The sequence below is a fragment of the Culex quinquefasciatus genome, chromosome 1, assembly GCF_015732765.1.
Source record: "Culex quinquefasciatus strain JHB chromosome 1, VPISU_Cqui_1.0_pri_paternal, whole genome shotgun sequence".
Taxonomy (NCBI): Eukaryota; Metazoa; Arthropoda; class Insecta; order Diptera; family Culicidae; genus Culex; species Culex quinquefasciatus.
The window spans coordinates 129487774-129512565 of NC_051861.1; the positions used below are offsets into that span (position 1 = coordinate 129487774).

At 33.6% G+C, this 24792-nt stretch overlaps 3 protein-coding genes and 1 long non-coding RNA gene across 8 annotated transcripts in view; 2 read left to right on the top strand and 2 right to left on the bottom strand.

Annotated features, from left to right (window-relative positions):
* Positions 1-10333, top strand: part of LOC6038206 (aminopeptidase N) — a 67901-nt gene extending 57568 nt beyond the window's left edge. For 4 of the 5 annotated variants that reach the window (XM_038257034.1, XM_038257053.1, XM_038257049.1 and 1 more), the window contains 3 exons: positions 4653-6086; positions 6152-6295; positions 9362-9614. In XM_038257034.1, coding sequence (XP_038112962.1) covers positions 4653-6086; positions 6152-6295; positions 9362-9614 — 1831 coding nt within the window. Of the gene's footprint in view, positions 1-4652; positions 6087-6151; positions 6296-9361 lie in introns of all 5 variants that reach the window. The other variant, XM_038257037.1, reaches the window with a different exon arrangement.
* On the bottom strand, positions 1624-2840 carry LOC6039172. The gene is made up of 5 exons (XR_005277680.1): positions 2550-2840; positions 2423-2491; positions 2286-2361; positions 2122-2230; positions 1624-2065 (listed from the first exon to the last, which is right to left on the bottom strand). It is a non-coding gene; the product is annotated as an uncharacterized LOC6039172 (long non-coding RNA).
* Positions 10334-15396: 5063 nt separating the features above from the next.
* On the top strand, positions 15397-16799 carry LOC6038172 (zinc finger protein-like 1 homolog). The gene is made up of 5 exons (XM_038248798.1): positions 15397-15578; positions 15648-15759; positions 15820-16013; positions 16071-16326; positions 16383-16799. Exons 1-5 carry the CDS (start codon positions 15477-15479, stop codon positions 16664-16666), a joined length of 948 nt encoding a protein of 315 aa, XP_038104726.1. The 5' UTR covers positions 15397-15476; the 3' UTR covers positions 16667-16799.
* LOC6038177 (sperm-associated antigen 1) lies at positions 16711-22965 on the bottom strand. Its single transcript, XM_038248797.1, has 4 exons — positions 21885-22965; positions 20821-21762; positions 20631-20758; positions 16711-17130 (listed from the first exon to the last, which is right to left on the bottom strand). The coding sequence occupies exons 2-4, from the start codon at positions 21581-21583 to the stop codon at positions 16819-16821; spliced, it is 1203 nt and encodes a 400-aa protein (XP_038104725.1). The 5' UTR covers positions 21584-21762; positions 21885-22965; the 3' UTR covers positions 16711-16818.
* Between the last annotated feature and the right edge of the window lie 1827 nt (positions 22966-24792).

Genomic DNA, 24792 nt, shown 5'->3' on the forward strand with positions numbered 1-24792 from the left:
TTTTTAATTTTTTGATTTTATGAATTGATATATTTTTTAATGCAGGCAAATTTAAATTTTTCAAATCATTTGTTTTTGTTAATATGTTTATTTAAGATTTTATCACATTCTTAATCATTGATTTTTTTAATTGTTCGATTTTTAAATTGCTAGAATTGATTTTTTTTATTTTGGCGTTTTTAAAATTATGAATTCTAAATTTCAGGAATAAAAAAATTGAAATTTTTATTTTTGAATTTGAAAATATTTGTATACATTAACTTCTAAATATCTGAATTTTCAAACTCAATTTTGTTGATACATGATTTTTTTTCTTAGAACTTTGTATTTTTTTACATTTCGATTTCTTAATTATTAATCTCCTAAATATTCTTAAGCTTGATCTAGTTTTAAAATTTATATTGAATAACTCCATAAACTAAAAAAATGGGACTTTTGATATTTTGAATTTGGAATTATTAAATTCTGGAACATTTAAATTTTGGAATTTTTTAGCTTTGAAATTTGTAAAAAAAGGTTTTTTTAAATCAACATTAATTCCAAATTTCTGTATATTTTGGGAATTAAAAAAATTTATTTAAAAAAATAGGGATGCTGAATTAAAAAAAAATTAAAATTAAATCGACAAATGCAAAAAATCAAGATTGAAGGTTCTTGATTTTTTACATTTGTCGATTTAATTTTTGTATTTCGAATCTAAGAAAATAAAAATTCAAAATTCCGTAAATTCATGAATTTTTAAATTTATTTAATAAAAATTTAAATAATTTCTGAATATTTGAGATACCATTTTTGCTTTAAATTTTAAATTATATAATTTCCAAATCCTTAATAGTTGAATTATTGGAATTCTGTATTGAAAATTTTCACATTCTTAAAACTTTAAATTTTGAAAAGTTTCAAATTTTATATTTTCTGGACTCAGATATAAATTTTGGATTCCTGATTTTTTTTTAATTTGAAATTATTGAATATCAATATTAAGAATCTTTGGAATTATGTGATATGATTTGTTTTATTCTTGCAAATTTCAATTTAAAAAACATTATAGATTTTGTATTTTTTTTTAAATTTTGTCTTTAAATTGCTTTGTTGCTAAATCAGTATTTTTTAGAACTTCACAATGCTTTTTTAATTTTTGAATTCTCAATAATTCAAATATAGGAACTAATCATAGTTCAAAATAAAAGTAAATTTAAAAAAAAAATCCGTAATATTGAAATTTATAGTTTCAGGAAATCAAGAATTATAAAATTACATATTTAAAATGTAAAAGTCCAAAATCATTTTTTAAATTTTTACGCATTGAAATTTTTTTGCTAGATCAAGATTAAGAAATCTTAATTTCTGAAATTGTGTCTTGGTTTCAAAATTTATGAATTTTAACATCAAAACACAAAAATTAAAAAATGCTAGGATAAAAAATTAAAATTTTCAGGAAAATAAAAATTAAAAAACACAAACTTCCTCAAAGTTTTAAATTTGGAAATTATTCCACTATTTTCACAACGAAAGCGGTAAATTTCAAAATTGGCAGATAAAGAAGCGACATTCAGGCTGCACCATAACTAATCAACAAAACCCAACAAAAATGTGCTCAAAACATGTTATTTCCTCAAAAACGGTACAAATGTGCGTGTGTGTGTGTGTGTGCCTAAGCCTAGCGAAACATGCGCAAAGATGGCGCTTCGCGCGCGTGTGCTTCTTCTTCTCGCCCTTTGGGCTCTTATTCTTCTGGGTGCGCACCCGCTTAATTTCTAGCACTCACTCTTGCCGCAACCCGCATTCCGCCGTTGGCGTGCCCGCCGGCTCGAGAGTTCACCCTTGACCGCCACACGTTACAGCATGCCCACGTGCGACCACAGCTTGGCAGGCTGCTCCTCATCTGCGCCCTCGCGAACAACGCCTAGCGTTGTCTCGCCCAGCGCCCTCAATGACGCACGTACGCCGTGTTGGAACGGCGACTCGTACCGCACCGTCCGCCTACCGACGGGATGTTCCGTCGCGCGCCAGCAATCGTGCACCAGCCTCCAGCAGCCGACGTCGAGCGCCCACAGAAAAGGCCCTAAATGAAACAACGTTAGTGGCCGGTTGCTACAACGGTCCCTTTTTTCCTCTCACCCTTTTCCGGGGCCTTTTGCGTTCTGGTTGATGGTGTGTGCGTGTTCGTGTTGCGCTTCCTCCTTTTGTTGCACACGGACTGGCTGCCACCGTGTGGATGTTTTCAGGTCTGAGGAAGGCAAAGTGTCAGAACTGTGCTGCGGGACCTTAGTGCAACTGTTTACCTTGCTTTTGGCGGCGTTCTTCGGAGATGGGTCTTGCGCGACACAGATTCCCACAGCGAGATTGGCACAGCGACCACTGTGGACGATTTTCTACGGTTAGCGCGACTATTCTGAGCAGAACGCTCTCATTCTTTTACCTGCTTGATTCCTCTTCCGGCGGGACCTCCCTTCGGGTGGATTGCAGAGATTGGTTCGGAGTTGGCGCGCTGCGAAGAGGGTTAATCCTTGTGAGTCGGTGGACCTTAGGCAGATTTTGCGAATTACCTTTGACCGATGACTTATTCTCCGGGCGAGTCTGATCGTCAAAACGTGGCTTACTTTGCGGCGTCTTCAGGGACAAAACCGTCCAGTTCGAGTGGCCGCCGAGCTCCCACCGATGCGCAACTCACGACGATTGCGCGGTTTCAGCCGCCGAACGAAGGCCCAACAATCTCCCGCGAGGAATCCGCACGTGCGGTCCAAAATCGTGCGACACACGCGGAGGTCTTTTTCCACGACCTTCTCCTTTCGAGACGCGAACAGCATTACTTTGCCACTGGCGGCGGAAATGGTTGCGGACGCTTGTGTGCGTGTAGTGTTGCCCGATTGGCGTGTGGTGAATTTGGCTTCGAGCGAGGGGTTTTTTCTGTTTTTGCACATGCACGCTGCGCGGCGTTTGCTTGTTTTGATTACAATAACTTACTAATTACTACACATTTGAGACTAATCTACATATTTGCTACAAAATTTATGAATAAAAAATTCAATTCATTTTTGAATTTTTAAGATTCGAAATTTTTGGATTCCCGAATTTATTAAATGATTTATCAATTAACTGATGATTGTTTGGAATTCTTTATTTAAAATTTATATATTCTTGAAAATTAAAAGTTTAAAAACTTAAATTTACTTCCTAATTTTTGTATTTATCTGTGAGTAAATTAATTTCTAGATTTTTGAAATTTTAAATTTATGGATTAATGATTTTTATGAATTTTAAATCATAAAATTTCAAAATTAAGAATTTATAAATTTTGTCTTCTTAAAAAAAAATCTTGAAAATTTAAAATCACAAAACATGAGAAATTTTATAATTATAGATTGTAAAATGTTTTAAATTTTCAAATCGATGTTTTTTAATCTTCACAATTTTTGATTTCTTTAATTTAGAAATTTTATATTTTAAAATTCACTTTAAAATTTGGAATTATTCTTGTTTCAAAAATACAAGTATTTTCAAATACGAAATACAAAATAAGAAAATTTAGTTACTCTAAAATTCAAGAATTTCAAAATTCCTTATTAAGAAAAAAAAATCGTAGGTCTTTATTTTTTAAAGTTTTAGATGTTGTTGACAATACATTTTTTATTTGAAAGTTCAAGATTCACAAATCTTAAAATGTTAAACTATTTAATTTTTCAAAATTTCAGAGTTTTTGGAATTTTAGTATGCTCGAAAATTTAAACTTTAGAATAAATGTATTTATTTTTTATTTTTTTTTTATATTTTGAATTTCTAAGTTTCCAAAGCAGTCAATATTTTTATTTTAGAAATTTTATATGGTAATTGAATTGTTTTTGGTCAAATTATTATTTTTAATGTTTTCTTTATTTTTCTTCAATTTTTGAATTACTGAATATAAATACTTAAGAATCAAAATATAACAGTGAAATTTTTGAATCTATTTATTTTTTTGTGATTTTATTCTAAAGTTTTTGTTTTGTTTTTAAATTTCTGTTTTTTTTTTTGTCATAGAATTTAATTATGATTTTCCCTTTCCGTTTCTTTTTTTTTCTGAGCAAAAAAAAACAGTCCTTTTATTTTTTACATTTCAAGAAGCTGCGATTCAAGACCTTATGAGATTTTTTTTATTATTCATATTTTTGTATCAAATAAATATAAAGTTATTTTAACGTTTGTTATTTTCAGTCGCATTAAAATAAGCTAATCAAAATCAGTTAATTTATTCAATTGTTATTTTGTAATGTAATTTAAAAGAATTAAATTTATTGAGTTAAGTTGAATTTACAAATTTAATACTTTTTTTCTGAGAATAGAAATTTCACTCAGATTTCCCTTTACAACTAACAATAAACAAATATTCGATTTGACCCCTTGACCCCGTCGCACGAAACGCTACTGTTTGTCGGCGACCACTCTTGCAACATGTTTGTCTGAACGGAAGGGGGGGAGTTTTCTCCCCCTTCTTATTTTCAGGACATAAAATATAAATTATCCTCAAACACGCGACGCGCAGTTTCCCCCTCTAATTTTATGTCTTTTTCCACGTTTTTGCGTGTTAAGTAAACGCGTATGAGTAATAATTACTTTGAACATGTTTTTTTTAGCTTTTCCAAGGTTATTTTTGATCATATTTTCCCTTTCAGCGAATCCGCCTTCCTGGTTCCGGAGGACAACAACAAGAGCTCGTCGGCGAAGCATACGGAGCGGGTTGCGCTCGTGGTCGCTCACGAGCTGGCTCACCAGTGGTTCGGAAATTTGGTGACTCCGAGGTGGTGGAACGATCTTTGGCTTAAGGAGGGCTTTGCGACCTACATGAGCTACGAGTGTTTGAACTTTGCAGAGAAAAAGTGGCGGGTGTTTGAGACGTTTATCCAGAACGAGCTGCAGAAGGCGTTCGAGAAGGACTCGGACAAGAGTTCGCATCCGATTTCGTTTCCGGTTGATCATGCGTCGGATATTAGGAGGATTTTTGATCCAATTTCCTACTCGAAGGGGGCGTCGATCATCCGGATGATGAACAGTTTCTTGGGTGGGGACGCGTTCAAGGCGGGGATTACGAGGTATTTGGAGAAGTATCAGTACGACAATGCTGAGCAGGAGGATTTGTGGGAGATTTTGACGGCGTTCGGGCACGAGTACGGGACGTTGCCGGAGAGTTTGGATGTGAAGGAGATCATGGACACGTGGACGCTGCAGCCGGGCTATCCGGTGATCACGGCTGAGAGGGTTGGCGAACGTACGATCAGGATCACCCAGGAGAGGTACATGCTGCCGACGAAGGACGCGGCTGATGAGACGAGGTGGTACGTTCCGATCACGGTGGTCACCGAGTCTACCAAGGAATCGAAAGAACCCGTTGAGGTTCGCTGGTTAAGCTTCGAAAATCGCACGATCGAGATGGAAATCGAGGCTGATCGCGACGACTACGTCTACCTGAACGTTGATCGTACCGGCTATTACCGAGTAAACTACGACTACGCCTCCTGGAAGAAGCTCACCAACAACTTCCCCAACCTTCCCCCAGTGACGCGATCCCAACTGGTCGACGACGCCTTCAACCTCGCCCGGGCCGAGTTCATCCAGTACGACATCCCCCTAACCCTCATCATCCTGGTCTCCCAGTACCCCCAGGACATCCCCGCCTGGTCCTCCCTCACCCGCGGTCTCAACTACCTCAACGACATGATGTCCCGCGAACCCGTCTACGAAGCCTTCCTCGCCGTCATGCGATCGATCCTGCGAAAGTCCTTCGAGCAGCTCGGCTTCGAAGACCGGCCCGAGGACGACCACCTTCAGATGATGCACCGCGAGCGGATCGTCGGCCTGGCCTGCAAGTTCGGCATCGACAAGTGTTCGGTGCGGGCGCAGACGCTCTACCGGCGGTGGATGACCGACTTCCGGGACAATCAGATCCCACCGAATCTTAAACAAGTCATCTACTGCACCTCGCTGCGAGACGGAGGCGTTCCCGAGTGGAACTTTGCGTACAAGCGGTACAAGGAGACGGACTCGGCGTCCGAGAAGGAGCTAATTCTGAGTGCGCTCGGGTGTACGGTGAAGCCGTGGTTGTTGTCCAAGTGAGTTGGTCTTGGGAAACCCTCGGTTAGGATCTTTTTTTAATTGATTTTCTCATTTTTTTCAGATACCTCAACATGACGCTGGATCCGTCGTCGGGAATTTTGAAACAGGACGGAGCTCGCGCCTTCCAGTCGGTGGCGAAAAATTACGTCGGAAACGACATTGCGTTCAACTTCCTGTACGAGAACATTGATCGGATTTCAAAATAGTAAGTTTTTCAAGCTTTTATTTTTTCTAAATTTTCAAAAAAAAGACTTGGTTTTTAGGAGTTATGCAAAAATTCAAAAAAAAATGGGAATTTTCGAAATTTCTTTGTAATATTTTCACAATGTAAAGATTTTTGAATTTATAAGGTTTACAATATTTTCAAGACTTTTACAAATTTCAAGATTTGTAAGCCTTTTCTTGATTTTTTATTATTCTACAAATTATATTAGTGTTAAGATTTTCAAGACTTAAAATTTTGTGAAATTTTCAACTTTCATGAATTTCTGAGTTTTTACAACATCAAGATTTTTTTAATTAATTTAAACTAATTAATTAAAATCTAATTAATTTAGATCTTAAAAAATTTTAACTGAATTTGATTTTTTTTCTTTTTTTTTTTCTTTAATATAACTTTGATTTTTTTATATTTTTGAAAAATCCGAAATCAAAATAAAATATTTTTTTAGATCTTTATGTTTTTAATATTCTTTTTTATGGTTTTCAAAATAATCTGCACTAAACTATTAATTTTAAAGATTTTCAAGGCTTTAACAACTTTTTAACAATTCAAAAAATTATATATTTTAGATTTTTAAAATTTTCGAAGTTTTCAAATTTGCTTGATAAATATAAATCAAATTTTCCAACTTTTCCAAATTTATTAAATTTTCAAAAGTCTCATGTTTTTTCAATCATTTTAGATTTTTATTATTTTTCTTTAATATTTTTTAGAAACTTAATATAAAAAAAATATTTTTTTAGATTTTCATGTTTTTTATGTTTTTTTTTTTTATTTTAAAAACTAGCTGCATTTCAAAAAAATATGTTTTGAATTAGAAAAAAATTAAATATTTTTAAGATCTTTAAAATTTTTATGATTTCAGGCATTTTATTAATTTCAGGTCCATTTTTTGTTTTTTTAGATTTTCAGAGATTTTTTCAACATTTTGAATACTTTCAATATTTTAAAAATTCAACATTTTAATTTTTTAGAATTATAAATTTTCTTCAATGCATTTAAATTTTCAACATTTTTTTTTTGTAAGATTTTATTTTTTGCAAAGATTTTGATAAATTTCAAGATTTTCATAAATTTCATGATTTTTAAAAATTAAAAGATTTTTATAAATTTAAAGATTTTTAAAAATTAAAAGATTTTTATAAATTTAAAGATTTTTAAAAATTAAAAGATTTTTATAAATTTAAAGATTTTAAATTTTTGTTTTTTTAAATTTAATTTTTTTTTAATTTTAAGATTTTCAAAAAAACTAAAGTTTTTTAAAAAATTTAAGATTTTTAAAAAATTAAAGTTTTTTAAAAATTTCAAGATTTTTAAAAATAAAACAATTTTCAACAATTTCAAAAATTTTAAGATTTCCAAAAATATCAAGATTCAAAAAAACAGATTTCAATTTCAAGGTTTTTATAAATTTTAAAATATTAAAAATTAAAAAACAACATTTTTAAAATTTTAAGAGCATACAAAATTTTACATTTTCAAAATTTTAAAGATAAGATTTTTTGATAAGATAGTCGAGATTTTTTTTGAAATGTCGTAGATTTTTAAGATATTTATTTTATCATGATGACATAACAAGATTTTCTACATTTGTGAGAAATTAAAAATAAAAATATTGAGATTTTAACGATTTTTCAGATTTTTTAGAATTTTAAAATTTGTGAGATTTTTATTTTTTCATGATTTAACTATTTTTAAGATTTTTTCATGAATTTTAGAGATTTTTTAGATTTTCAAAATTTTATATATGTCAAAGATTTTATTCATTTGAAGAATTGTAAGATATTCATAGTTTTTTCTGATTTTAAAGATTTTTATGTTTTTTGAAGATAGACCTGATTTTATACTGAAATTTTATTTTTGAAAGACATTTTTTAAAATTTATTTTTTTAAAAATAATCCAAGGTTTTGAAAATTTTCAAGATTTTTATAATTATCGTTAACGAATCATGGGATTCTTTCTTGAATTCTTATGTTTTGAATAAGTTTTCAAGTTTATAAAATTTGGCAAAATTTCATGTTTAAAATTTTCAGTTTTTTAAGTTGTTTCATAATTTTTATGTTTTTGAGTTTCCAAAGATTGTATTTATGTGTTGTAATTTCTTTTTCATGAGTTTCTAAATGCTTAAGTTTTTCAGCTTCATTTTGTTTTCTATTTGTATAAGTTTGACATTTTGCTTCCAAAATTTTCAATTATTTCAAGATTTTTATGATTATAAATATATTGCTATAATTAGCATTTATTTTTTTTTAGTTTTCGAGCTTCCAACCTATTTACATTTTTCTAGTTCTTTTAATGATTTTTGAGGAAATAACAATAGTTTTTTTTCCTTTTTTTATTTTTCAAATCATAACAATCATTAAGAATTCTAAGAATTTTAAAAATGTAAAGAAAATGAAATACTTTATGAATATTTTAGAACTTAATTTTTTTTTTTAAATATTTAAGAATATTTAAGAATTTTTAAGAATATTTAAGAATATTAATGAATATTTAAGAATATTCAAAAATATTTAAGAATATTTAAGAATATTTTAGAATATTTAAGAATATTTTAAGAATATTTAAGAATATTTAAGAATATTAAAGAATATTTAAGAATATTCAAAAATATTTAAGAATATTTAAGAATATTTAAGATTATTTAAGAATATTTAAGAATATTTAAAATTATTTAAGAATATTTAAAAATATTTAGGATTTTTCAAAGACTATTCAAGACCTATAAAGAATATTTAAGAATATTTCAGAATATTTCAAAATATTTAGGATCTCTTAAGAATTTTTGAGAATATTTAGGAATATTTACGAATATTTGAGAATAATGAAGAATATTTTAGAATATTCCATATTTGAAAATATTAAAAATTTTAAGAATATGATAAATTTGTTTTTTTTTATTTGGGGAATTTCAAAACTTAAAAAAATATAGGAATTTCAAGAGTTTTGATTTTTTTTTAATTATATGGACTTTAACTTTAGTTTTTTTTTAGTTTTGATATTTTTAGAGAACGAATTTTAATTCTTTCTTTCCTCTCCCCTTCCAGCTTCGGCGACGGCTTCTCCACCCTCTCCAAGATGATCGACTCCGTCACGTCGCTCATGAACCAGAAGCACCACAAGGAACAGTTCGACCGGTTCGCGCGCAAGGCCCACAAGCACGGCCTCGGCACGATCGAGAAGGCGATCCACCTGGCCGAGGAGCAAATCCTCAACAACATCCACTGGCGGTCACGATCGTACTACAAGCTGGAAGAGTTCCTCAACCAGCTGATTCGGGATTTGCACATGAACATGTAAAAGCCGCTTTCGGAAAGCAGAAAACTCCCAGTCAAAAAATTATAGTTAAAAAAATATCGAGTAAAATGCTGTAAATACTACTTTTAACTGATGAACCCACTATTAATGATAATTTAGCAAGGGGACTTTCCTTAAAACAAACGAATCCAGCCTCGCAGGCAGCAAAACGAGAGAGAATTTATTTTGGCGCGCTTTCGGACAATTATTTCGAGGTTGAAAATCGCAAAACAACGGATTTTCTGGCTGTGTTTTATGTAGAAATTTAGTTGAACCCAAAAAAAGTACCACCAAGGGAGCGTTCTTTAATTACGTAATGACATTTGTGTTACGTAATAAAAGAACGCTCCCGCAACGTAATTTTGCGTGCGCGTGCGAATAGGAAAGGCGCAAACCCGTTCGAATTAGGTCCATTTATCAGTATTTATTAAAACAAAACGAAACTTTTATTTCATCAAGCGAGTGTAATAATTTAACTGAGTGTGTGCGTTCCACGCGGCGCGTGCCCGGAATTTTTACCACGAGAAATAGTCTGTTAGAAAGGTAAGTGTTTCTCAAAGAAGTTAGCGTCGTAAGGGAAGAACAATATTTGCCATATATTTTAAATCGAGTAATTCGATTCTAGCTCATAATTAGGTTTTTTTGTGTCAAGAAGGAGGAATTTAAAAAGAGAAGAAAAAACTGCCCGCCAAGCATCGCGCAAGTGTCTTTAAAATTAGAAAAAATAGCTTTCAGTAGATTGAGAATTCGCAAAACAAAAGTGATGACGAAGTGGAGGCCTTTGAGTCAAGATGCCTTGTTGAAAAGTTACAAAGTGTATTAGGTCGACGTCGGTGGAGCTAAAGAATGCTAAACGTTAGAGAGAAAAAAATATTTAGAGATAGTCAATAAAGTGTTTCAATAAACGATATCTTAAAATGAAACGGAATTTGTTTTACTGTCTTTGTTTCAATTCAAAATTTAAGGAATTATAAAATAGTAGTTTATGCAACAAGTTGCAAAAAGAGGATTTTTTCAGCACGAGTCGTACATTTATCCAACGAGGTTCACCGAGTTGGATAAATACGACGAGTGTTGAAAAAATCAAATTTTGCAACGAGTTCCATACAACATTTTTTGCAATTCCGAAAAACACCCATTGAGTGAAATTTGAAGTCAAATTTTCATGTATTTTGTCAATAAATCGTTTGAATAAAAAAAATGTTGAAAAGTGTTGCTTGTCGAAATAAGTGCTGAAAAGTTCAACTTTTCAGCACTCATTTCAGTGCTGAAAAGTAGAACTTTTCAGCATTTATTTTGAAAAGTGTTGCTATTCGATTCTGTTATTTTTGGTACAGAAAAGTAGGCTATTTCGTCGTTCAAGAATGACAGGAAAAGTAAGTAGTTTCACGACGGAATTGCAAAAAAATATTTTTTGCAATTCCACTGTGAAACTGTCAACTTTTCCTGTCCTTCTGGAGAAACGAAACGGCCTACTTTTCCCTACCTAAAATAACAGAATGGAAAATTAATACCTTTCAATAACAGTGCTGAAAAGTTCTACTTTTCAGCACTGAAATGGGTGCTGAAAAGTTGAACTTTTCAACACTAGTACCGAAAAGTAACATTTTTCAATATTTTTTTGTTTTGAGCAATGAGTTTACTAAACACATGAATGTTTGACATAAAATTTCATTAAAGAACACTGAAAAAAAAAGTTTAATTTTGGAATGTTGAAAATTTGGTAGGTTGAATATTACATAAAAAATGTGTAAAAATGTGAACCTGATGAATATTCATCAAAAACTAATGAAAATTCATCATTTTCTAGGGTAAAATTCATCATTTTTTTAGCCACAAAATCTGTCACCATTTCCTGATGAATATTACCATCATTTTTTTTCTGTGAAGCGTTTTTCGGAATTGCAAAAAATGTTGTAAGCAACTTGTTGCAAAACTTGATTTTTTCAGCACTCGTCGTATTTATCCAACTCGGTAAACCTCGTTGGATAAATGTACAACTCGTGCTGAAAAAATCCTCTTTTTGAAACTTGTTGCATAAACTACTATTAAAAATCATTGAAAATTTGAGCATTGAACTTTCCTAAAAATATACGAATTTTTAAAAAAGTTTAAAGGTTTGAAGAATTTTTAAAGCTCTAAAATTTTAAAAACTTTTAAATTTTTTAAGAAATTTAAATATTTTAAGATTTTAAAAAAGATTCAAATTTCAAGAATTTTAAGAAAAAAAAAGAATTTTTAAATTTAGGAATATTTAAGAATATTTACGAATAAGAAAGAATATTTAGAATTTTTAAGAATATTTAAGAATACTTAGGAATACTTAAGAATATAAAAAATACTTTAAGAATATTCAAGAATATTTAAGAATATTCAAGAATATTTAAGAATATTCAAGAATATTTAAAGATATTTAAAAATTCTTATGAATTTTAAAAATTCTTAAGAATTTTAAAAATTTTAAAAATTTTAAGAATTCTAAGAATTTTAAGAATTTTAAGAATTTTAAGAATTTTAAGAATTTTAAGAATTTTAAGAATTTTAAGAATTTTAAGAATTTTAAGAATTTTAAGAATTTTAAGAATTTTAAGAATTTTAAAAATTTTAAGAATTTGAAGAATTTTAAGAATTTGAAGAATTTTAAGAATTTTAAGAATTTTAAGAATTTTAAGAATTTTAAGAATTTTAAGAATTTTAAGAATTTTAAGAATTTTAAGAATTTTAAGAATTTTAAGAATTTTAAGAATTTTAAGAATTTTAAGAATTTTAAGAATTTTAAGAATTTTAAGAATTTTAAGAATTTTAAGAATTTTAAGATTTTAAGAATTTTAAGAATTTTAAGAATTTTAAGAATTTTAAGAATTTTAAGAATTTTAAAATTTTAAGAATTTTAAGAATTTTAAAATTTTAAGAATTTTAAGAATTTTAAGAATTTTAAGAATTTTAAGAATTTTAAGAATTTTAAGAATTTTAAGAATTTTAAGAATTTTAAGAATTTTAAGAATTTTAAGAATTTTAAGAATTTTAAGAATTTTAAGAATTTTAAGAATGTTAAGAATGTTAAGAATTTTAAGAATTTTAAGGATTTTAAGAATTTTAAGAATTTTAAGAATTTTAAGAATTTTAAGAATTTTAAGAATTTTAAGAATTTTAAGAATTTTAAAAATTTTAAGAATTTTAAGAATTTTAAGAATTTTAAGAATTTTAAGAATTTTAAGAATTTTAAGAATTTTAAGAATTTCAAGAATTTTAAGAATTTCAAGAATTTCAAGAATTTTAAAAATTTTAAGAATTTTAAGAATTTTAAAATTTTTAAGAATTTTAAGAATTTTAAGAATTTTAAAAATTTTAAGAATTTTAAGAATTTTAGGAATTTTAAAAATTTTAAGAATTTTAAGAATTTTATGAATTTTAAGAATTTTAAGAATTTTAAGAATTTTAAGAATTTTAAGAATTTTAAGAATTTTAAGAATTTTAAGAATTTTAAGAATTTTAAGAATTTTAAGAATTTTAAGATTGTTTTCGTAGAACTCGAATACAAGTAAGAAGTAACAGTAAGAAAATAAAAAATACGATATAATTTGTAATTGTAATTTGTTGTTTTATTGGATAATCAAAACTGTTCTGTTTAAGAATTTATGGATAACATAATTTTAGAATTCAAATTCAAAAACTGAAGAATTACTAAAAAGAATTGATTAATTAATGCCTTGAGAAATGAAAAAATATAGAAATTTTTGATTTATAACTTTTTTTCTTCTAATTCTTAAAAAATAAGGCATGTTTTGAAAATATTAAAGGTATTTTTATTCAAGAGAATCGAAAATTAACAAAAACATTATTTCGAACCAATCGTAAACGAAATATCCTCAGTTGAGAAGAGGCTTTAAAGTGAGACTTGGAAATGTTTTAGATTTTTGTTAATAAATTAGTTTTAATCATATTTTTTTTTATACAGTCCAGACTCGATTATCCGAAGGCCTTGGAAAAAAATTCACTTCGGGTAATCGACTCACGAAAAAAAAACATTTTTTCGTTGTCCAATTTTGGATTGTCGAGCTTTAGTATGTCCCATAAAGTACTCTAAAATGATTTAGAATTTTTAAATCCAAGATGGCGGTCAAAATGGCGGTGCTGAAATATTGAAAAAAAAGTATTTTTTGATTTAAAAGGCAATCAAATATTCAAATTTTACTAAAATGGGGTCGCAGAACTCGAATTTGATGATAAAAGTAAAATATTAAAAAAATATGAAAAAAAAATATTGGTCTTGATTCGATTACCCGAAGTTCAATACAAACCTTCGGATAATCGAACTTCGGATAATCGAACTTCGGATAATCGAAACTTCGATACAGAGTTGCAATCCAAAATTTAAATGAAACGCTGTTTAACCTATGCGCATGGTTGCCAGGTCGCCAGATAAATTTGGGAATGCCAGATTTTTCAAGAGTCTGCCAGAATAAAGATTCGCCCTTCTCTGTGCCAACTTTCTGAAAAACTTTTTGATTAAAATGAACGAATTTAATTGCAACAAAAAGAATAGATTGTGTTTTTCTTAAATAAAATGCAAGTTCAACATTTTTGAGGCCAAAAAATCAGTTAAACCATTTGAATTCTACAAACTATTGAATTGATTTTCATCATCCCTCCCCTTTGCCTTTCAAAATTGTTAGATTTTCGTCTGCCAGATTTTTCCAGATTTTTAATCAATACTTGGTCAGATTTTTTGATTTTTTACCTGGTAACCCTGCCTATGCGTTTCACGCCTTCTTGCCGGTCTTATTATTTGTAATAGGAGAGAAACAAAAAATCAATCAATATCACTCCCCAGACCCAATGACACCCCTGATGACGACGCCATTTATATGACTAATCCCTGAAACAGTCTAGAGACTTTTAGGATAAAAGTATAAAAAAAACAGTTAGAAAGATAAAATATCCCAAAATGCGCTTCCCAAACGCAGACGTGAACTTCAAGTAAGTGATGTAGCCACACTATCGCGTGTGTTGTGTTCACTCATACTATTAAACATGTTAATCAAGAGGAATGAATAAAGCGCGGAACGAGGCTCGTTCACTTCTATTTCTACCAGCAAACAGCATGTCTCCTTCCGAATCCGACTGTCTTGGATATTTCGGTACGTTGAATGCCAACGCACATTTTTGTGTTAGATTCAAACATCTTTTCTGTATAACATAGGATTTTAACGCAGCACCAAAACTCGGGAAGTATGCTGAAGATCCGGTGCAGTCCATTCCGTTGCCCACGTCGGTAGCGATCCAAATCTCGTACGTCAGATTCGAAAAACGGCCCCCTGATGGTCTTAACGTCCTGAATGCTATTAGAAAAATCAACAAATTTCGCTAAGGCAAAAGAAGATGGAGGACGCAAAATAAATCGTCTATTTTAGACCACTAAGCCCCCATGACCCAAATTGAAAGCGGTTTTGAAAAATGTGATTCTGTAATAAAAATGTATGTTGTTTGTTAAAATCTACAGAACTTATCGTAAGACTCAATGTTGCATTTAACTTAAGAACATTAGGTGCATGTGAAAATTCCACCGAAACTAGGGAAGTGAAGTCGGCAATTGAAATGCCATACAAAATTTAATGCAGTCACATCAGCCCTGGATTAACCTAAAATTACTCCGCAGTATAGGCAACACCCAAAACTTCACCTCTCCCAAGACGCAAACCACCTCACAGCTCGTTCTCCCACCAAAAAGAAAGAACTGACAGCACAACAACCTTGCTGTCAGTTTATCTGTCAAATTAAATTATTTTTCGATTGGACGTGGCGAATGTTTTGCTGCTGCTAAATTTTAGGAAACTTTGTTCCGGCCGAAAGCAAGTTGCCGAAATGGGTCTGTGCAAGTGTCCCAAGCGCCAGGTGACGACCCAGTTCTGCTTCGAGCACCGCGTCAACGTGTGCGAAAACTGCATGGTCGTGAATCACGCAAAGGTAGAGAAATTTAATTTTTTTTTCGGGAGGATTCCGGATTGATTTTTTTTTGTGGGGTCATTCTTTCAGTGCACCGTTCAGTCCTACATTCAGTGGCTCAAGGACAGTGACTTTGACTCGTCGTGCACCCTTTGCGGGAGCCTGCTGGACGACGAGGACTGCGTCCGGTTGATTTGCTACCGTAAGTTTGGGATCTACTTCGGGGGACCATTTCTTAATTTTTGTTTTTTTTTTCTTGCAGATGTCTTTCACTGGAAGTGTCTTGCGGCGAGGCAGCAGTCGCTGCCGGCGAATACGGCCCCCGGTGGGCACACCTGCCCCTGCTGCAACGATCCGATCTTTCCGCCGGCGAATTTGGTTTCGCCCGTGGCCGACGTGCTGCGGACACGTCTCGGGCAGGCCAACTGGGCGCGGAACGTGCTGGAACTTCCGTTGGTAAGGCGGTTCGTCGGTTCCTAGGTTGAGAAATTCTAAAGTTGAAAATTCTTCCAGTTACTCGAGGACAAACAGGACTACTCCGGCTTCTCAACGGCGACCACGACGACCAGCTCCAGCGCCGGAGTTCACAACAACGGTAACATCTTCGCCAACAGCATGGCCCAAAGCCGATCGACGCTGCTGGCCGCGAGCGCCAGCAGCGCAACGAACAACTCGACCAACAACAGCCGACCCGAGAGTCCCCACTTGATCGTCAACATGGACAGTTACGGAGGCGGCGCGGCCGCGTCCTCGGCGCTAGACTTTCAAGGTATCCTTTCTCTTAAACTCCCCAAAACCAAGGCTCACCTCCTCAAAACCTTCCAGCAAGCAGCCGGCGTCCCCTCCTGGCGCGCGAGTCCCCCATCGGCGGTTCCGACCGGGACGACAACAAGTACAAGCGCCGCACCCCGCAGGAAATCTTCTCGCGCTGGTCGCGCCGCTTTTACGCGCCCTCGTCGAAACCGCCCTGGCGCCGCACCTGGTTCCTCGTGCTGAGCGGCTGCATCGGCTTCGTGTGCATCATCTACGTGCTGGCCACGCTCGGGCGGCGCGGAACCGACGGCGAGATGGCACTCATCTACAACCGGAATCTGCCCCACGAGGAATGATGGGGGGCCGGGAAGTCATTCCAGAAAAAAAGAAACCCAATTTATATGCTGCGTCAAATGTGTAACTATTTAGCATCCCCGTTATCATAATTTTATACATTATACTGTGTCTGCTGATTATAATTAACTCAAACAAAAAAAATTCACCCCCTTCAAAGTTCCTCAATCAGAACCTTCTTCGAACTGCCCTGCTGATCCTGCTTCGACGAGTTCCTCACGATTCGCGCCGTCTCCGTCTGGAGCGCCTTGACCGCGTCCGGGAGTTTGTCCTTGACCAGCTTTTTCGGCTTGATGAGGTCGGCAAAGTCGTCCGAGCTGCTACAACCGCCAACCTCCTCGATCGGCAGCTGGAACGAGTTTGGCGGGGGAAGGTCCGGAAGCTGGCGACGCAGATCGGCGATGGCGTTCAGGGCGAGCTTGTTGGCCGGGTCTAGGAGAAGCACCTGGGAGTAGGTTTGGTAAGCCTGGAAAAGGGATTGCGGGGGTCTTCAAATTGGTTTCTTTATTGGTAGGAAAAACTGGTCAATCGGCAGACTGCCAAGTGGCAGTAATTTCAATCGGCAAAAATCAAAATGGTCGAATTTTAAAAGGCAAAAAAGGTCAATCGGCAGAAGCGTTCAGAAAATAAAAAAAAACCGAAAAATCGAAAGGCAGAAAAAATAAAGAGCAGAAAAATTAAATGGCAGAAAGTTGATCGGCAGATAAATGAAATGACAGAATACCGCGTGTTTTTGGCATTTCTTTCAAGTGTCCTTACAAAGTGAGTACACGTACGCGACTGCCGTGGGGGTAACTGGCAGAATAATTATAAAGCAGAACAGTTGAATGGCAGAATAGTTATATGGCAGAAAATTAATGAGCAGATATATTTCAAAAAGGTCTGATAGCCTTCAACACCGAGCCCACAAACTTAGATTTTTTACCGAATTCGGTAAAGTTTACCAAATTTTCAACTGCTGAACAGTTCGGTAAACTGAAAATTACCGAATTCGGTAATTTTTTTCAGAAATTCGGTAATGAAGTTCATTATTGTTCAACGTACAACCAAAATTCGGTAAAATTTGGTTCATTTTGACAGATGGTTTACCGATCTAAACTTTACCGATTTTTCGGTTTCGTTTTGTACACCTTAGATTTTTTACCGAATTCGGTAGGTAAAAAATCTAAGGTGTACCTACCGATTTCCATTCGGCAATCAATATTATAAATACCGTCATCTGGAGCGAATTGGGACAGCAGTTTTAGCTATGTTGCTGCCTAATATTTTGATATTCTTGAGTGGTTTTAGTCAAGGCTCCTGATTGCTCCAAAACGACTCATTCACTCGCGACCACAAATTGAAAGCGATAAAAAACTGATCCGACTGTTTCCTACCGTTTGTCGCTTCCACACCAATCGTTACAGAATGCTCTCTCTCTTTGCTCTCCCTCTCACTTCAATCGGGTAGTACAGCGAATGGCTCAGAGAGACCAATTGCGTTATGTCGCTCGGTCGTTGAGCAGAAATAGTTTGCGATCGGCTTTGTTTTACTCAGTTATTTAACTGCTTAAAATCTATTTTATCAAAAATGTTTTGCAATTTTGTTGATAACACGACATCAAAGACACATTCACAATCAAATTCCATCATGCCAAATACAAATTTACGGCAAACTGTGGTAGTGCAGGCCAAAAGAGCGCCGAGCTGGTATGTTGTTAGATTCTCTCCTCTCTGAACGTATTCGTGTGTGACTCGGGTCGACGGACGGAGTGGGCAAGGAAATTCACGAAGTATTTGCGTCGCTTGGAGAAGCGATTGAGCAAGTCGCTGGCAGCCTGAGAGTAGTGTTCGCTCGCGACTGGTTGCGAGCTCCAGTCGGCAAAGATTCGCTCGGCGATGAGTGAGTGATTTCTGATTAGTTCCCAAAGTGTCTCATTTAAAAAAAAAATATTGTGATTGGTCAAATTCCTGGTATAAGAATTATTAGTCAAAAATTCTCCAATTTTTACTAAATATCGTATTTTTTCAAATAATCTCATGTTTTCATAGTTCGAAAAAATGCGCAAAATGACTTAATTTTGTTTTTTACATTGTAGCAACATTAGAGTTTTTTTTTAAATATAAAATAATATTTATAGTAATGTTTGAAAACACAATTAAGCAAATATTTTCACAATATTTGACTCTTACGTGTAAAATACTTAAGTTTTTTTTTTGAAAATGTGGTTTTTTCAAATGATTTTTTTTTAATTAAAGGATACTAAAACTTACAAAATAAGCTGAAATATTCACGATTTTTTTCGTAAATACCATTTTTAATCATTTGAATTACTGACAACGCATATTTTTATATAACGTTTCACTCAGTTACAGTTTTTAATGTAAAATACTGAACATTTTCATAAAATACACATTTGAGTTTTTAATTGTTAAATTCTAAAATTTTCAGTGTATCCTGTATTTCTTAAATACTTCTATAATTTGCAATATAAGCATCAAACGACACATTTTTCTTAAAGACGTTCAAAAACTTATGGTTTTAAGCGTAAAATTGTAAAATTTTCGAATAATGCTTTATTTGTTTAATAATTAAATTTTCATAACTTCAATAAAAAATGCGTGAAAATACACAGAAATATTCATGAAATGTCGTATTTTTTAGAAACACCAAAAAATGTATACATATGTAAATGTTTTTACCGAATTCGGTAAAGTTTAACGAATTTTCAACTGCTGAACAGTAAAAAAAAATACCGAAATTCGGTAATGAAGTTCATTATTGTTCATCGTACAACAGAATTTCGGTAAAAAATGTTCATTTTGACAGATGGTTCAACCACCGAATTCGGCAAAGAAATCTATGTGTGTAATTTGCAATAAGAGTATGAATCGACGCTAAATCTTTTTGATATTTTTTTGGGTGCTATGCTATGGGAAGGTCTTTCTAATTAACAAATCAAAACACACGCACAGTTATTTCAAAACTAAATAAATGTAATTTTGCACCACGGTTTCCCTGACGACTTTAACCGTCAGCGTGCCCTTCGATCAACAATGATATGGAATGGACTTTTCACCGGGAAAATTCGATAAATTAATGCACAATTTACACGACGCCGTGCCTTCCGACCAACGATGATATTGGAAGAGCTTTGAAAAAAAAAACAAAAATTAATTAAGATTAACAAAGCACAAAAAAACACAAATTACTCAACAAAAATGACGCTCGAAACACGAATAATCCTGTAAGGCAAGCGCGCAGCCCCACTGCTCACAATTGATTTTTTTTATAGTTTCCCAATATACAGTCCAGACTCGATTTGTATGAGACTTTGGATACCGTTATCAGGGGCGACATTGGGTCTGGGGGTCTACTTGATGTCAACAACATATTCGAGTTCTACAAAACAATGCTAGTAAAATTTTGATAGTTGATTGCCTATTACATTACCAAATGCATTTTTTCAGTGTTTTATCACCCAATTATCACCGCCATCTTGGATTTAAAAATTCTAAATAATTTAAGAGTAGTTTACTTGTCTTAATGTAAAAAAAAAAACAAAATGTTCCACAAACCCCAAATTAAAAAAAATACTCATTCGTTCATGATTCGCAATATTTAAGGTATCAAACAACGTGATTTTTTTTAATGAATTTCAACTACATGTGTTAAGGAAGTATTGGACTATGACAAACAAACTTTTTGACAGTTTGCCGCAAACAAGTTTGCGAGATTGGCAAATTGTCAAGCACAAAAAAGTGCGAGTTTGTTTGCCATAGTCTAATGCCTCCTTGAAAATGAAACTGGAAGTCGGCCATTAAATAACTTCTATGCGACTTAAATCAATTTTTAGAACTCGACAGATTGTTTGCTAACGGCTTATTCACCCTCTGTCAAACAGAAAATTTTCTAAGTTAAAAAAAAAGTTCAGAAGAATAGAAAAGAAATATTGCAATAAGAAATTAGGTAAGAAATTATACTAACCTCCCGCCGCTTGTCATCGGAACATAAGGCCTGTCCCTTTCTAAGTAGAGCCTTGATGTTCTCCGGTTCAAACTTCAAGCATTCGTCACAATCCGCAATGGCTTCTTTGAAGTGAAACAGTTTGATATCTGAAATTTTGGTTGAAATTGTTTAAACTGTAGTACCATCAACATTTGATTTCTGAACTCACGTGCCATGGCTCGATTGTTAAATCCCGCTGCCGTTGGCCACATTTTGACACTATTCCCGTACTCTGCCAGTGCCAGTTCGTACTCTTTAGCCCGGAAGTGGTCATTTCCCTTCTCTTTAAACTTTGTAGCCAAAACCTTCCGCTCGCTCTCGGTCAGGTTCTTCGTCCCATCCGGCGGAAGTTCCTCAATGATCGCCTTCTTGGAATTCTTCTCATTTTGCTCCTTCACAAAGTCCTTGTATCGTTCCTCCTCCAAATCCATCTTGAGAATCTCCGTATCCGGATCGTACCGACTCCAACTCTCATAATCACAAGACTTGATCCTCTGCTTCCCTCCAGAACCACCCGAACTTCCCCCGAAACTCTCCAAACTCTCCGTCGGAACACTCCTCACCGGTGGCAACAGATCCTCCCCATCATCCACAACCCCGCTCCCCTCCAACATATCCTTCCTCAAGCTCCTCATCGACTCCTCCCAGCTTTCCATCTCCCGACAGTGCTCCTCCCACCTCGACCCGGCCACACTATCCCGCGTCACCAGCGGAGTGTCCCGTCGGAACAGCTTACTGCCCGGTTTAACCTGCCGCAACTGCTGTTCGGCAAACTCCGTCAGCTGCGGGAAGAAGCCCTCCTCGCCGGAACGGAGCACCTTCACGATGCGCTCGAGTTCGACGCCTTCGGAGCAGTTCCCGATGTAGCCAAAGTCCAGATGTTCCAGCAGGAGGTCGTACTTTTCCAGCAGGCGTTTCGGTTTGTTGGCCATTTTCTTCGAAAACTTTTGTGGGTTTTGGGTCAAGTTCAGAAAACGTGATTTTTTTGAGTGACAGTTGTTGACTCGGAATCAACAAACTGCCGCGCGTCTCCATGGTGATCGTGTGGGGGAATCATGGATACTATGATGCGCACGCACGTCATGTTTTGTCACATTTGCAGTATCGTAATCTGGGGCGAATCGGGACTACAGTCTGAATAGGGACAGCAGTTTTTAGAGCACTTAAAGCTTTTAAATTTGAAAATGGATGTACACATTTTGTTGGTCTGAGTCTGTTCTAACCGAAACCAACCAGAAAAATCACAATATTGTGCTCCAACATGGTTAAAACTGCTGTCCCAATTCGCCCCATGTGTCCCGATTGACCCCAGTTTACGGTACAGATTGTCGAGGGAGACAGATTGGCCGATGCAAAATAAATCGGCACTGGCAACGTATGTTTTGCGCTTGCAACACTGCCAGTTTTGCTGGGCATAAAGGGCGGTTGGTGTCCAGCACGTTTGGTGTCCAGAAACATTGGCCAATCTGTTTGCCTTGACAATCTGTAATTTGCAGTACGTCACGGATGTAATGGCCTATCTACAATCACTTTACTTAGAAAATTGTACTTAGCGTAGGAATTTGAATCCATGCAAAGGAATCTGATCTTCCACAATGATAAAGTAAGCTAATTGGTGACTTGACGTATGGTTTGGAAAATTTCAAAACCTACGGCAAGTTGACGTTTCTATATCAAAGGTAAACAAACAACTGCATAGCAACGTATAACAGCCCAGCAAGTTTGCTAAGTTGATTGTAGATGACGACAGTAATGGTACGTTTGTTTGATTGTTAGTTCCGCACTGAGTGCCGCACTCAGAGCTGTCAAAGTGTTTCTTTGAACTAGAGGTGGGTAAAATCGCTCTTTTTTAGGAGCCGCTCATTTTCGTTCGCTCATTAAAAAGAGCCGCTCTTTTGAACGGCTCTTTCGCTCTTTTTCAAAATATAGATAAAAAATGATATTTTTTTTAAGAATGATGTGATTTTTAAAGCTATTTCACATTAGATTTATATAAATAATTTAAAAAAAAATAACTAAAAAAGAAAAGATGCTCTTAAAAAATCATAGGTCTTGGCGATCTCTATGTCAAAATTTCTACTTGAACCTTAACGTTTGAATGATTGAATTGCATCCAAACTTAAATCTACGACTTTGGAGAAATTGCTATTAATTTTAAAATGGCGATTATTTCTGCGAACATTGAACTAATGCTGATATTTTATTAAGAGAAAATATTCTGTTAACTCTTTTTTATATTCTGATTTGCTCGATAATGTTTTTAAACGCTGAAGTTTATTCGGGCAAGAGGAATTATTTTTTCCTAAATCTCTAAGCTATTTAGTAGATTTTTGATAATAATTTACAAGTTAAGCAATTTTAAATGCTCACATTTGTATTCGGGTAATACTTTAATGTACGATGAATACAATTAAAAGTTTCTTCATTTTGTTTTAAAAATTCATATAATTTTGAAATTAAAAAAAAAGCAGCAGGAAACTTAATATATATGCTTGAAATTTTTTAAGTGGTGTTCAAAGATTGACATCAATGCTACTGAGAGTCTTTCAATATATATTGATGAGAAAGTTGCTATAGACTCCCCAATGAAATATGATAATTCAGCTCTGAAAATAGCTCCTCATTAACATGCCGTTTTTATTTTAAAGTACTTGAAAAGTACTTTTTTATAATCATTGAAATATTTGAAATTGTATTTTCAATTCTCAAAAACAAGTTTTACACTACAATTTGATACAAATTCAATCTATATATATAAAAAATTTCAACGGTTTTGTTCGAACGCGAATCAGTTCAATACGGAGCGTCGGATCGAGGTGCTCTTTGTTGCGTTGGGTTTGTATAAGTCCAAGGAAGGTTCTTACGCTAATTAATTGACACTTTGGCCACTCTGGAACCGATTCCGGAGCATCGGCAAATTGTATGGAGAATGTTACGTAAAATCATATTTTGATCACAGGAGGCTGAATAAGCAAAAAATCAAAAAACGTCAACAAACGAAAAAAAGGGCAGAACGAAGTTTGCCGGGAAAAGCTTGTAAATTATATTTATAACAAGTTAATTTTTAAACTTGGACCATTTTGGAAAGATTCTTTCAAAAGACCGGAGTTTAAAAAAGAACCGCGGTTCTTTTTTTGTGAGCCATGGTTCGTTCACTCTTTTTAATGAACCGGCTCTTTGAGCGGCTCGCTCTTTTTTTGCCCACCTCTACTTTGAAGAAACTCGCGCTAGGGTATTTTAACCATTAGTGGACCCCCTAGTAGAGCCGAAGCACATTTTTCACAAATTTTCAATATTTTAAGCACTTTTTCATAACCCTTTGTACAAAACAATGAAAACTGAAGTCTTTCGAATAATTTTGACTATTTGTTTCATCAGTTATTTGTTTTTGAGCAGAAAAATAGCCAATTGAAAAAAAAAGTTTTTTTTGCCTGTTGTGGACCCCCTTTTCCTATAGTGGACCCGGGTCCATAATCCGATTGTGGACCCGGGTCCACTATAGGCAAACTGTTATTTTTATACCAAATTTAACCGATATTTGATGTTTTGATGCATGGTGTAGGTCTAATGATAGATATAATGAATAAAAGATGGATTTTGCTCACTTTTCATCATAAACAAATATTTTTGTTAACAAATTTGGCTTTAAACAACAAAAACCAAACAGACATTTAAACACATTTATTTCCGAAAAGATCAGAGAAAACGTCTCAAAAACCACTGTAAACATAAAAATAATTTAAAAAAAGTAATCTTGATGCAAATTTTTCTATATTAATTATATAAATGGTTGACCGAAACTAAACAATAGAATTGTTTACAGTTGCTGATAAAACCACGCATGTTTATTGAAAAAAATGTTTTGTTATTGATTTATTATTATAAAATATCATTTCAAACTTCAATTATGGTGCTTCAGTTAAGTACAATTAACTATAGTTTTGATTAATTATAAATTCTTACGGCTTCAGCATTATTGGTACTATTAACATGAAAACAGCTATATTTATACTCATAATTGAAAAAATATGCGTTTAGGTTGATTACAACAAGCATTTATTGTATGTTTAAGAGAAACTTTTGCTTGAATACATAGTTTTTATCATTTTTGAAGGTTTAATTAACAGGGGTCCACTTTTGG